The sequence below is a fragment of the Erpetoichthys calabaricus genome, chromosome 2 (genome assembly GCF_900747795.2).
Source record: "Erpetoichthys calabaricus chromosome 2, fErpCal1.3, whole genome shotgun sequence".
Lineage (NCBI taxonomy): Eukaryota > Metazoa > Chordata > Cladistia > Polypteriformes > Polypteridae > Erpetoichthys > Erpetoichthys calabaricus.
Genome location: NC_041395.2, coordinates 263,563,501 through 263,578,682, shown reverse-complemented (window position 1 = coordinate 263,578,682; position 15,182 = coordinate 263,563,501). Strand labels below are relative to the sequence as shown.

Genomic DNA, 15,182 nt, shown 5'->3' with positions numbered 1-15,182 from the left:
GAGGACTAAGAAGATGGACTGTGTGTTTTAATTGCTTGTTTGAAAGGTGATTGTCCAGTTACCCTGGCTGAGTTATCTTTTCAAGATCAAAGAAATGAAATCTGAACATGAAAATAAATGAGACAATTTTAGAACCACAACAAAGAGATGCACAGAAGGACCTGCTATAGTTGCTAAAGTGTTTATTTTGTCTTTGGAGCCTGCGGTAGTGTTTCTTTTTTCTCAGTTTCTAAGAACTTTGGCAACTAGTACATATTGTAGACCAATTTTAGAATGTACACATAATGGTCTATTTTTGAATGAGGACATTCAGTATCAGTTCAGTGAGTGATAACTGACAGTTCTTTATTTTGACATAAAATGTACAGCCAAAGCATACAGAAGCTCATACTTGTGAAATGTTAATAGATAAACATGCTCTTTGAACTCATTCAAGTTTTTTATGAAGACAAAATGTAATTCTGGTGAATGTACATATTAAAAGCAGTACATGGTGTTCTGCAGGCAGACATTATGTGTTATACAGTTGTGCAGGATTGCCCGCCGTATATCCCGGCCAACACCCCCAAGCCGCCAGATGGAGCCATCCCTGCAACATGGAAGGGCCCTGAATTCCAGCAGGGCATCATGGATATTTGAGTTTTCCTTCACAGCCCTGCTGGATACCTTGGGGGCCAACAGAGGACACTGCAGGGAAGCCCAGAGACTCTAACGTGCCCTATAACCTGGAAGTACGTCTTAGTCACGACGACAGGAGGAATGACGTGCTTCCGGGATGAAGAAAGGACTTTTTATCTGACCCGGAAGTGATACGAGGTCACATGGACTAAATGATTGAGAACACTTCCGGGTCAAGGACTATAAAAGGATTGTGGGAAATCCCAGATGTCGAGCTGAGTTGGGAGGCAGGGTGGCTAAGCGTCTGGGAGTGGAGGATTGGTTATTGTGTATTGATTAGTGTTATTTGTATGAGTATTAGGGAGTGGAGGGTGCTTTGTGCACATTATTATTATTAATAAAGTCATTTGGGACTTTAATCTGGTGTCTGACGTGTGGTCTGAGGGTTCAAGGGAGCGAGAGCGCCCTTATCTGTTACACAGTATACTGTAGATGAAATAGACATGTTTGAGAACAGGTCTAACATTTGAAAGAAAGCCAGTATTTACTATACTTTGTCAAATTTTATAGCATTTAATTTATTAAACATTGCAGTTTTAATATTTTAAAACAAACAGTAAGGAAATTCGTGGTTTTCATATATAAAGAACAAAATCTAAGGACATTCAAAAGCTCTAAGTAATACTTAAGTATGACATTAAAAAACGATTTATTTGATATCAACATGGTTTGATGTTGACTGGTCTAGGAGCGATTGACTTGCATAGCTTGACTGTATCACGGTTTTACAATGACAGAACTATTAGCATCAAAGACCTTTTGTTGCTATTGTGTTATTGCTATTTGTTGCTTTTGTTTGACAGGTTTCTGATAGTGGCTCTCAATACACATGAAAGCACTAAAACATTGATTTACTTCATTCTAGAAATAAATTAAGATATCTGTATATTAGCTCCAAAAAAGATCATGGAATACACATATTTAATATTTGTTTGATTCCGCTCATCTCCTTCATTTCCACTGTTGACTGCAGTGAAAAGCAACATTTACAAAATCAAATGGTAATCAATATGAAAGCAGAAAATGTATGTTGAAAAACATTTTACTTTAATACGTTAATTACATTTGTATGAGTTCCCAGATGAAACTTACTGTAATTCATAAAACAATGATGCCATACACAGCTCTAATACAGAAATAAAATTCAACTATAAATAGGAAAACTGTACATATCAGGACATCAGTGCCTAACACAAAATTATAACCCCATTCCTGATGTGCTTTTCTAAAGTGCTAACTGCATGACAAAACGATAGCTATACTTAATATAGCAACATATACACATACATTCTGCTATATACTGCATTTAAATCAAAATATACAAAAGAGGTTAAAATATTTCAGATTTTATAACCTAAACTCATACAATTAAAATATATTTCAATGGAAAACATTTAAAAGGCAAATATATATTAGCAAATTACAAAGTTAATCAAAATTTAAACTTACAGGATCATTACAAAATTGTACTTTTTTTAATTTAAGGTTTTAATTAATTCTTTAAATTTCTAACTTATTACAGACAAAAAACTATAGGGCTCCAGTTTATTAACATTGTATATATGCTCATGGTAATGGCTATAAGCATTATTACAAACATACACACAAACGTGAACTCTAATGGTAGCTATGTCGTCTGTACGCATGATTCTTAGAAACAATTGTTTCACAGCCTACTCTTTACTAAAATGTTGTGCATTATGTTGTAAATATCATGTTAATCACAATTTTATAGTAAAAATCATATTAAATCTTTGCAGAGACAGTAATATTTTCCTGCAAATGAAATAAGTTGCTGCCTGAGGGGGAAAAAAAAATTATGACACAGGAATCAAGCAATTGGTGAATAATGCCAAGGAAGTCATTTAAACTTACCAATGTCCCAGTCCTACAAAAATAAATGTAAACAAATTTAACACAGATTTATACCTTTGACGCTCCTTGAAAGGTACTGTATAAAACAAAATGTGTGAATATCTCTTGAATTCCACATTTGTCTGACCAAAACTTGAAGTGCTTTTGGGAATATAATTCTAAATATTTATTTCTACGGTTTTATAATGGCCTGAATCCACTCTACACATTATTCTATACTATCTATTTTGAAACTGAAGATCTTATTTTTACTTAAAACTAACTTTTCAGAAGTCAGCCATATACATACCACCTTACTAACAGAAGTATGTTATATTTGATTGAATTGCATTTACTTATAAAGGATGTGCTGTTCAAATGGCTAATAAGTAACTGCATAAATAAATTCAAAATGCCCAGCATTCTGTGGAAAAAAAGCTACCTGAGAATGTTGCTTAAAATGGAGTTGAATACTGTGTAATATTCATGAATCATTTTGCTGTACATTTTACACTTTGCTAGGCTGAAAATTTACATCTGTCAATAAACTAGCTGACAGCAATAGTGTCACATGCAGACTAAAACTTAGGCCCAGTAATGGAAAACAGAAATCTTCTGAACAATAAACAATCAATATCAAGCATTCAATCTCAGGAAAAAATATCAATGTGTAGAAGTTAAAGTTGACATGACACATGTATGCCTAAAAGCAGTAACAAAAGAGGAGAAGAACATTTTAAAAATACAAGTATAATATGTCTCAATCAGGTGTTAAAGTGCAATTCATATTAAAATATACCAAAGTTAAAATGTCATTTTCCACAATCTACAGATTTCAACACAAAAGCAGTAGCAAAATAGAAAATACAAGAGCCAAAGTGAGTCATTGTATTTGGGGCAGAAACAGTGACCACATCTTCAAACAAGTGCCTTTAAAAAAATTACCCTGAATGAAAACAGCTTTACATGCCCCCAATAACAAAAAAACTAAATATTCTTTAAAGGCCCATACAAATTCTTTGAATGTACTACTCAAGACCAAATCCTTCAGCGTTAGATATTGCAATTGTTAACTTTACTTTCAGGTCTTTCTTACTCTTGTAAGGAGGCAGACAGAGTTGGTTAAAACAGGTATGAGCTACTGGTAACCTGTTAATAAGAGAAAAAAACAAAAATAAAAAACAAAAAAAACACAATTAATCTTTCAATGAAAATACCCTAATTTTCCTGTTTCTATTGTTTCCTCATTTAATACAGTACATACTTGATGATAATGGAGAAAGATATTAATATCACCTTAACTTTTACAGAAACACATTTTCTTAGGCTTTTAATTTATTTTCCTAAAGTCTGTATACCATGTTGTTTTTGTACTGTCTTGAGAGTGGAGAAAACAGGAAATCTGGTTACACTTTATTTAAAGCTGTAGAAACATTTATCCTATTGATGTTGTAGGTCCTATTGGACTCAAGGGCATAATGAATAACTGCTTTATGAAAAATGTCAACATTCAAATGGCATGAAATTCTAAGATTTCTGTCCCACACTACAGTGAAAATTGATTTGTTTTCTGAACTACAAATAAGTGAAAAACTATGACTTTCTGTTCGGTATATACAAAACCACTACACATTAAGTGTGAGAGGAGTGGAATCTTTGTTGAATACTATACAGTATGTTAAAAAGCATCATTGCACTACAAAGAACAGAAAAAGATGACAGAATTGAATTTACTTTTAAATATTGGTTTTACTTGTACTCGTATTGTTGGCCAAGTGAAATAATATATATTTCAAAATACTGTATCCACAATCATCATCAAAGAAATGGATGTAAAAAATGCTGAAAGTAAAAATATGACGAACACTAATCTGTCTTAGTTAAGGATGGATGATGATGAAGAGAGTGCTTACAAAAACAGGTATGTAGATATAAGTAAATGAAACATACCAATCCGTTGAAATTTCACTTCTTGAAATTTTGAAGTTAAGATTGACCATTCCACCAACAGGGACTCTGTCACTTCCAGTTGCAAAATGTAGTAATTTCTTTTGCAGCTCAAGTGGAAATCCTAATACCACATCCCAGAAATTGCTAAAGAAAAATGAAAATGTAGCAGTGTTTTTGCTTTAGCAAAAGTGTAATTTCATATGAAAGTTAAACATTTTTTTTATTTCAAGCAAATACAATATGAATGGAAAAATCATGTCAACTAATGCATATACAAGCAAGACAGTGAATCAGACAGAATGAGTGTCATGCTTATGTAGAACTAAAATATATTTCACACAGAAAGTCCTAACAATATCCATTTGTACATCAAATGATATACATGTGCAAAATAATATAATTTTTAAAAAACATTTTTAAATAAGTCCAAAATGATTTGAAAAATGCAATAATTTGCAATTGTTAATCACTTGTTGTGTGAACAGCATAATACATCATATAAAGTTCTGCTATATATAAAAAAGTCCAAATACAACACAATTGGAACCGAAAGACGACATGCTTACCGAATAGTTAGATCTGTTTTTGTGTAACCTTCATACTGAGTTGCTCTCTGTAAAGCGTACATGTCAAGTTCGGGACTGCCACACACCAGGATTTCTACCTCTTCTGGACGTAGCAACTGTGACCAAATACATTTGATACTTAAAAAGGTCCTGATGATGCTTATGCACATTGTAACTAAGTTAAACTCTGCTTCACATTATGTTATTAACAATTAGGACCATGGCAAAATGATTATACAAAAAAGTTAAAATAAACTAAGACAAAACAAATTCATAGATACCGGAGAGAGCTTGCTCTGAATTACATCATATAAAGTAAAGATATGGTTATAGCAAAAGCATATTTATCCGTTATCATACTTTTTTAATGCAATCTAGGTTCATAAGAAAATATGCCTTTTCCTGGATCAAGAAAAGAGAATCAGGAGTGTGAACCAGTGCAGTCGCTGGTTCTGTGAAAGACAGAGAAGAACAGCACTCCAGAGGCAGTTTGCTCCACTGAGTATGACGGAGGAACAGGGAGTGATCAAATATTCCATAAGTTCTGCTGGACCACGGATGGGTGGCAGGACAACAGAAGTCTGGTTCAATTGTTCTGACAGACACTGAAAAATGATGGTAAGGATGAGACCCGGAGAAAGGGATCACAGCTGCTGGCATCTCAGCCCAGCAAGACCTGAGAAGAAAGACGCTCTGGGCTGGATTTAAATTAGGAACCCAATATCTGAAATTTAATAGTTGGATTTTAACTTATTTAAAGAATGTATTTCTTGTTTTTTTTATCCACACAAGTTTAATGCACTTGACTTTATTTATTTGGACACTTTATTTGGAAAAGCACAATGCACTTGATTTGCACCAGACTAGCTCAGTGTTTCCCAGCTCGGTCCTGTGGCCCCTCTGTTGCTGCAGGTTTTTGTTCCAACCAGCTTCTGTTTTTAATTGAACTCCTGGGCTAATTAAGTGATGTGTTATTTCCTAAGTTCTGTGTTTTGGGAACAATATAGAAATTAGAAAATTAAGTTTGGTAATTATATATTATATATATATATATATATATATATATATATATATATATATATATATATATATATATATATATTGTGAGAGATGGCCGGCTGTTTATCCCGGCCAGCACCCCCAGGCCGCTAGATGGAGCCCTCCCTGTAGCATAGGAGTGCCCCAAAGACCAGCAGGGAACTATGGACAGTGTAGTTTTTATTCCCAACCCTGCTGGACACCGTGGGGCCCACCAAAGGACGCTGCAGGGAGGCTCAAGGACTCTTATGTGCACTATAACCTGGAAGTACGTCCTGGTCACGTGAACAGGAGAAATGACGTACTTCCAGGTTGAAGAAAAGGACGGTTACCCTGACCCGGAAGTAATAAGAACTTGTGGACTGTTGGGCAGGAACACCTCCGGGTCAGGGGGTATAAAAGGACTATGAGAAAGCCCAGACATTGAGCTGAGCTGGGAGGTAGGGTGGCGAAGTGTCTAGGAGAGGAGGATTGTTAGTGATTATTGATTATCATATTTGTATGAATAGTGAGGAGTGTAGAGTGCTTGATGCACGTTATCATTGTAAAATAAATAATTATAGGTTGACCAGGTGTTTGGAGTCGTACCTGAGGGTTCAAGGGAGCTCTAATACGCTCTACTGCTACACTATATATATATTATATATATATATATATATATATATATATATATATATATATATATATACTGCGGTGGGTTGGCACCCTGCCCGGGATTGGTTCCTGCCTTGTGCCCTGTGTTGGCTGGGATTGGCTCCAGCAGACCCCCGTGATCCTGTGTTCGGATTCAGCGGGTTGGAAAATGGATGGATGGATGGATGGATATATATATATATTAAAATGTACCAAGCAGTTATATGGGAATAATGTATTTTTTTTCTTTTTAACAATATTTTCATCTTGATTTTCATTACTTTTCTAGGTTTTCTAATTGTTTAATGAATCCATTATTTACTAATTAGTGGATCTGATGCTAAAGTACTTGCAGCCTTTGATTATTCAGTGTTGTTTGCCTGGGTGGCTGCTCTGCTCATTTTTAATTGTCATTAATAAGATAAAACGAAGGGGAAAAACTACACAGAGAAAGGGCAAAATTTAATGAAATCAACAAAAGAGAGTTAAGCATTTAAATCTATAGCAAAAGCAGAAATAATTCTAAATGTCTTATAAATGTAAAAATCATGCTGCTGTGCTTTTCTGAATGTAGAATAAAAAAAAACAGCTAATTAAATGAGATCAGTGCTATCAGGTGTTGTCACTGATTAGGAACCTGGTTGGAACAAAAACTTGCAACCCCAGGGGGTCCACAGGACTGAGGTTGGGAACACTGCCCTAGTCCATCTCGGATCATGACTATTGATATCCCAGGTTCAAGAACAAGTATGCCAGCTGTGGCAACCCGAGAATCACAGTGGACTGCTCTGTAAATCATAATTTTTTTAAATGTGTGGGCTGTAAACTGAAGTGGCATTATTCTTCCAAAACAAAGGAAAGTAAATTCTTGAAGCATAACAATATAAAGGTCCCAGGGGATATATAATGAATACAGTGATTAGTCTCTACATGTGTTTTATACATTAAAGCTTATAAAGAGACGTTTACAGTACAGTGCGGTTTTCTTGTTCACAATATGAATATATTTAAAAATTTTTCATTAGAAAAAACAAAAGCAAATGAAAAAATTAAATTGTATTGTATGGCACTCACTTGGATGTAAAAACATATCTCTGGATTACCCACTATGTAAAATAAAATTTGCTTAGGGTACCATGGGAAGCGGGGTTAAGCAATGAAAGAGCTAAGGGGGCACTGTTGATGAGCTGTGCTTAGGAAATCAGTTGGCCTTAATCTAGCCCTGAAAAAATAAACATAAATGTGTCTCAAACATTCCTTATTGAATTTTGTGCAGTAAAACTGATGAATACTGGATGCAGATTGTGATTTCAATTGTGCAACACTTTCTGTTTTACTCTGATTTTCTGATTGTGAATTGTAGCCACATGTTCAAATAAAAGCTACTGCTTCTGCAGAGTATGCTTTATTCTACATAAAGAAAATTAAAGTCCTGCTCATCTACTTAGTTAAAAGGAATTCACTCAACAATGCACTTAAGGTTTGGTGTATCAGTTGGACACATACTGCTTTGATGATGGACAATTTGATTTAAATAAAACTTAAACAGAAGCAGTAGTTCATAGTGGCCATATCAAATTATGCAGAATGAAGCTGCAGTGCACTGTACAGTGTATCAATGATTTGAGAGCCTCGGTGTCTTTGACATGATTAGCAGATGTTCACTTGTTCTTTCTTTTATTTGCTTATGCTCACCAAGTAGAACTAAAGAGTGCTTTTGTCCTTTTTAGATTTAAAGACAACATTCTCAGATCTTTTTAATCTAGTTCAGGGTCCTGGAGAGCCAGAGCCTGTCCTGGCAGCTTCAGGAAAAAGGTAGGAATAAGCCCTGAATAGGATGCTAGTCTATTGCAGGCTCCACTCATGTAAATACTCCATAAGAGAAAATTTACAGTTGGGAATCATGACTTATAGTATGTTAGATTTAAAAATAAACAGCAAGTAAACAGTTCAAATATTTAGGCAGGCTTCATGGATATCAAATTCTAATGACATTTATTTGCTACAGCATACATACTTCAAATCCTTGCTATCCACTTATCCAATTATTATAAAAGTGTAATTCATTTCATGACACCTGCTGTTTACTCATCTTTATTTAATTCTAGGAGGCATATTGCACAGCAGTAACAAGTGAGATTGTGGTATAACAGGTTTTTGATGCCCTTATATGTGTGGTGCTCTGTTGGTGTAAGTCAGGTACACTGAATGGATCAACAAGTGCCTACCCAGTGCTGAGACACCTGGGTAAGCAGCTGAACTCCATTCATGAAGGAGACCAGGGCTTGCAATTGTTCCCTGCAAATGAGGAATTTCCAAAAAGTGTGGGTCATAAGTTTGCACAGAATTAGTCTCTGCTATGGAATGGCTCTACCACAGTCGATCATAGCCTCTGGCAAAACACAGAGAAGACGATTGATCTTTACTATAGAGCAGTGTTTCAAAAACTGTTTGGGATTGTGAAGACTTGTACAAGAAAATTGTACAGTACCCCTATGAAAATTTAATAAACAAACACAAAACAAACAAACAAATAAACAGAAGAAAAGAAATTATAAAACAATCAGTTATGTGAAAAATATGTTAATCAAGAAAATATTTACAAATATATACATATGCTGTTTCATGTTTCAGGCATGATAAGTGTAAATAAGCAGGATGTGCTGGCACTGTATGAGATCTGCTAAAGATAGGTGTCATATTTTGATATTGTTTCAATTGCAGTGACAATCAAAAATATACTTCCACATTAGCATGTAGAAGCAAATTGGAGTAGGATCCTAAATGCTTACTCATTTTAAAGTCTACATTCTCTTATTATCATTTTTGTACCTAAAATTTATGAAGAAAAAAATTAGTCTTCAAATTTTTGACATAACATCTGAGGAAAGATCAGTCAACATATCTTCGTTATTGATAGTTAATTCTTTATTTGTTCATCGAGATTAAATTTATCAAGAACTCACAAAAAAAACTTCTCGAGTCTGTCTTCAAATCCAACTAATGACATGTTGTAAATGAATGATCACAATGATTTTAAGTTAACTATAATTGTAATCTTCATTTTACTTTTCTGCCTTATTCATTAGGTCAGTTAAGTTTTGAACTTATAAAAGAAGCTGTTTTCAATCCAAAGTTTGGATGTTCTACTTTATTATAATTGTTGAATATTGTTTCATGTGTTTCCTGAAGTGATAGGTTAACATTTTCAAAAGCAGAAGAAAGTCTGCTGGGTAACATAACCTTGTATCCCAATCTATATTTTCTGTTTGCTAGGAATATGATTATTTCTGCTCTCAAGTCATCACAAAATCTTTTTAAAATTGTGACTTCACAAAGCCAGCAAACACCCACATCTACTAATAAAAAAAGAAATCTAACTTGATTTGTTTACTCAAGTTCGTAAGAAAGTAAAACACATTCAGTTTAGTTAATGTGCACAGCTAGATTCCAATGACAAATGCAACATTACATGCATGCATCAAACAACAGATACATTTAGTAACAATTATGGCAGACAGTGGAGCTATGCTTTCTGGTATGGGTGAGTTTAGATCAGTTTTGCATCAAATTCAGGATATTCATTGATTGAATTTTTCCATTAGCAATGGTTGATAAAAATCATTATTACTGATGGCTCATAGAACTCCAATAAGTTTTATTCTAACCCTAGGGATCCATTGAACACTACGTAGTTTAAGAAATACTAATCTAGTGGATGTAAAAGTTGTAACAAAGCTTCTGTAGGTGAAATTGCAGATGGATAATTACCAAGCTTCCAAGGGTGTGAGAACAGAGAGCTAGCTCATCCATTCAACCCCATCTATCCCTGCTGATCCTGACCTGGCTTGCCAACCCAGATGAGGAGACTGGGAGTGTGCATGGGACAGAACCCAGATTGGGACAGGTTGTGATGAGCTTAGTTATTTTACGTTACACGAAATTATGTATTTACGGTAACAGGTAGCAAAAGTGTATTATGAATAGTGTCTGCCAGAACTTAACCCCATTTTTCAAATAAGATCAATGCTTCACTATATGTGGTTTCTGTTTCTGCGGGTTTTTCATGATGGTTACCACCACAGATAATTAGTTAAAGCAAACAGCAGATATTCCTGAAAATGAGGTGTTTGGTCTATTATTTTTCATATTAGTATAATATTTACATAAAATGCAACCATGACATGTTATTAAAACTGACAGCTAGCAAGAGTATTGAAAGAAAATCAAATCTTGTGATTTTTTAAAATGTCAAAATAGCTTTCATTCTGGGGAAAAACTGTGCAAAAAAAAGTTGCATATATTTACATAACAGTTCTAATGAGTGTTCTGAGATTTTTCAGGTAAGAAAAGAGAGGTTTCAAGGTTCACTTAGTTATACTGTACTCATTAACCATGGTGCTGGCAATTAGTGACATGTTACATATTGATTAGCACATGAACATCACTGTACTCTGTACACATGACAGTAATGACACTATAAACCTATAAAATAACAGCATTCATAAAAGCAAAGACACAAAAGAAGTTGCAGTGGTCACATTAAAATAAAATGCTGAAACTTCTGACAACTGTGGACTTAATGGGTGCTCGCTCTCAAACCCACATGAAAGAAAAATACATATGGGACTGAACTACAAAGGAAGAAATAATTACTGCAAGCAACAGAGTACAAGTGTAAAAATAGCAAAACTTATAACATGAGGACCTAAGTAGACACTTGAAGACCCTAAATGAAAGTGGACTTGCTTACTATTGATTTTACTTCCGTACATCCTTGTTCAGCATCTCACCCAAATCATTCTCCTTATTTCACCTCTTGCCTATCTTCCTTCCACCAGTTGAGTTTTCATCCACAAGTACCTCCCAACTCCAAGTACTTGTGGATCACCTTGTGTCCATTCAATGCCTTGATGGTGTTTTGAGGAGCTATCGGTAAAGACAACAAGTATTCTTGTAGCCTGGTTCCCTTTACCACAGAGTTGTACTGGAAGTATCAGATTGGATGGCCTGCCCAGTAACCCTGAAAGGTTCTCATACTGGCCTCTAGTGGCCTGGGGAACAGTTGGGGTGATTAATTTTGACAAAATTGTCTTGATTAATCTAAGATTGTATTGGTAGAGTCTCCTGTTGATTAACTTGGGTTTCACTGTTCAAATATCTCTGATACAAAAAATAAATATATGTTTGTTCAAAATAACACCATTATCAGTTTACATTATCAGAAGGTAACTTACAGATCGCAAAAGTTTACAGACTAATGAACACTAACAGTAAACTAATTTAAAAAATAAACAGACAAACAAAACAGAGGATAGAAATAGCAAATAGAAAAAGAAACTAAATAGAAAAAACAGAAAATGCAACATTGATTGATAGCAGGGTATTTTATTCACTATTGTCTCTCATCACCTTTGTAATGAACTAATGCTTTAGACAGTGACCAATTAAAACAAAATAAAATTGTCACCAGTGGTAAATGTTCATAAATGCTCTGCTATGCTTATTAACCTGCACTTTTCTGAAATAGTTTTATTCCCATCTATTTTTTTAACATGAACCTCAAAGTTTGTAACTGACACACCCATATTAGAAGAACAAAGCACAAAAGAGTTGTTCTGATTGAATGAACACTGAGTGCTATGATTTACTTGCTTCTGCCATTAGTAAAGCAGTGACTATATGACACACAGCATCCAAGTTTTAAAACAACTTTCACACAATCCCTCCAAATTTAAAAACAACAGTTGTCTCTGTAAAAAGGCACAGTATATGCAGTAGTTTGATGATTGTTCCTTATAATTATCTATAATTTAACTACAGGCTGCATAATATGCCTGGCTTTACAAATAAATGAAGGGCAAAAGTTTATATTAAATTAAGTAAAGAAAATGAAACTTTTTGTCATTGACTGTCTTTATAATCCTGATTGATTTTTGTTTAACATGAGCATAGTACCATGTTCAACCTTTGCATCATGTGTCTGGATATCTATTATTTCAAAAGGAAATTAAAAAAAATGAAAATTCACTGCTGAAAATAACAGGAAAAGAAGATCAGTTTCATCAGGCAAAACTTAATGCAAGCAACAAACTCATCAAAATGCAGATGACAAGGCTGAATTACATTCTTGGCTAACCCCACACATAAAAATTATTGTGTATGGGAGAAATAAACAATGATGCATTGTAATGTCACTATAAACCAGATAACAGAAGTTATTACAAATTAACTGTTTAAAAATATTCTTACAAATACAAATCAAATCATTTTCAAAGTTTAAAAAATACACTGAAGCAACATACATACTGGCATCGCCAGTGGTAACTCTGCCTTAGCAATATATTTGTATGTGTGTTTTAACCTAAGCAGTATCATACATCAGTTAAAATTAGTATTAAAGCAGCTGTGCAATAATGGCATTTTTAGAGGTCTTGTTAGCAGCATGGAGTAGTAGGTTGAACTTTAATTTTTGTTTTTATTTATCTCCAGTTGCACAATGCTATATATGGAGTGCTACTGTATGTGTTGATTTTCTGACAAAGCCCTTGTTAAAGTCCATTTTTACATGGCACAAAATGGAGGGTGGTGTGGGAGATTCAATGGCAGTGTTGTTGCCTCAAGGTCCTGTTTGGCCAGGATACATGCAACAACACATATGCTCCTGGCTGTTGGAATACGTCAAAAAGATAAACACAATACCATTATAAACAATAGGAATATGTCAAAAAGATACATATGATGATACTACAGTGGCTGCCAATGCATACAATAGGAATATACATAAAAATAGCAGAAAAAACAGAAGCTCCTGTCTATACACACCAGCCATGCCCATACAAAATACATCAAAAATACCCATGCGAGTATAAGGCAAAGCACAGTAAAAGCACAGTCTGCACCACAAGGGGGCATGAGTCCTCAGTCATTTAAATTTGCCCCTCTAAATTTAACTCTTAAAATGCATATTTTATAAAGGTAGAATTGTTCCTGCCATGCACATAATGCTTGCTGGGATACATATCAGTGTTCCTGCAATCCTACTCAGGATGAGAGGTATTGATTGAATATACATTTTTAATGCATGCATTTCACATACTATAAAATAAAATTTTATTTATTTTGTGAATTTCCCCTTGGGATTAATAAAGTATCTATCTATCTATAAATAAAATAATATCTAGAGTTCATGAATAACTGAATCACTGAATAAAAACAACTGTTTGGCAAAAAGAGCAAAATGTGTTTTTCTTTCTGAGATTTTGATGGGAACAATTAAGAGCATTGCAAATCCATCCATCCATCCCACTATATCCTAAATACAGGGTCATGGGGGTCTGCTGGAGCCAATCCCAGCCAACACCGGGCGCAAGGCAGGAAACAAAAACCAGGCAGGGTGCCAAAACACCGTAGGGCATACACACACACCAGGGACAATTTAGAATCGGCAATGCACCTGCATGTCTTTGGACTGTGGGAGGAAACTGGAGGAAACACACGCAGACACAGGGAGAACATGCAAACTCCAAGCAGGGAGGACACCGGGAAGCAAACCCGGGTCTCCTAACTGCGAGGCAGCACTACCACTGCCCCACCATGTCGCCCGCATTGCAAATCATGCCAACAAATTTGCTCACATTCAAGGCTTTACCTCAGATGTTCTGTCATGTATTCACAATTTCCAGAATGCCTAAAAATTGTCTTTCAAGGGGTACAGCTTGTGCATTGGTTTCTCCATGTGCCTACTGGGTCAAAATCAAGATATGTCAAGATATCTTTGTAACTTCTTGCAACAGTTAATACCAATTCATGGGTGCTACTTCAGAATTTTGGCAGGGGATTGAATATGGTGCTATATAGTATTGAGTGTATTTGTCTCATGCACTTTTGTCTGCATTCCCCAATTTAGATTATAGAACTTTCGCAGAATTTCTGTATTCAGAGTAGCCAAATTTAATTCTTCAAAAGGAAGGTTTAGTAGTTTTAATGGCAAGTGGTGCAGTGCCTCCATCTCCCAGGAGAAGCAATTATTGTCCAAAAATTAACTGAGTAGTAAATTTGACTTAATAATTTAATGTCTTGTTAAAACATTAGCAGCACACTCAACTTAATGACCATAATCAAAACTTTAAATGTGAAACTTTACTTGTGCCTGGTGTCATCAGCCTGTTTCCATGTTCGTTGAGCCGGACTTTCAACCCTGAACTTTTCTAGGCATACCTTTGCTTATGTTTGTACAAGTGCAACCTAAGCTTCTAGTTTCACCTTTGAACTTTATGGCCAGAGCCCTTTTAGTTACCCATCCTTTAGTGGCTGTACTGTATGACAATATCTTGATAGATTTACATTTTGTGTGAATGTGATTTTTTTGTGACATTATTTAGGTGACATTTTGCATCACCAGTGCTGGTAACCTAATACATTGTGAAATGCAGTCTCTCTCCCTTACTCCCTAAGTTGCTC

At 34.9% G+C, this 15,182-nt stretch overlaps 1 protein-coding gene across 1 annotated transcript in view; it reads right to left on the bottom strand.

Moving 5' to 3' along the window:
- Nucleotides 1–1,706: 1,706 nt before the first annotated feature.
- The window catches only part of hectd2 (HECT domain containing 2), a 106,687-nt gene continuing 93,211 nt past the window's right edge, over nucleotides 1,707–15,182 (bottom strand). Inside the window, exons 19-21 of the mRNA XM_028795463.2 lie at nucleotides 5,049–5,164; nucleotides 4,483–4,626; nucleotides 1,707–3,681 (exon numbers count right to left, since the gene is read on the bottom strand). Of these exons, the coding sequence (XP_028651296.1) occupies nucleotides 3,561–3,681; nucleotides 4,483–4,626; nucleotides 5,049–5,164 (381 nt within the window). The 3' untranslated portion in view covers nucleotides 1,707–3,560. The remainder of the gene's footprint in view (nucleotides 3,682–4,482; nucleotides 4,627–5,048; nucleotides 5,165–15,182) is intronic.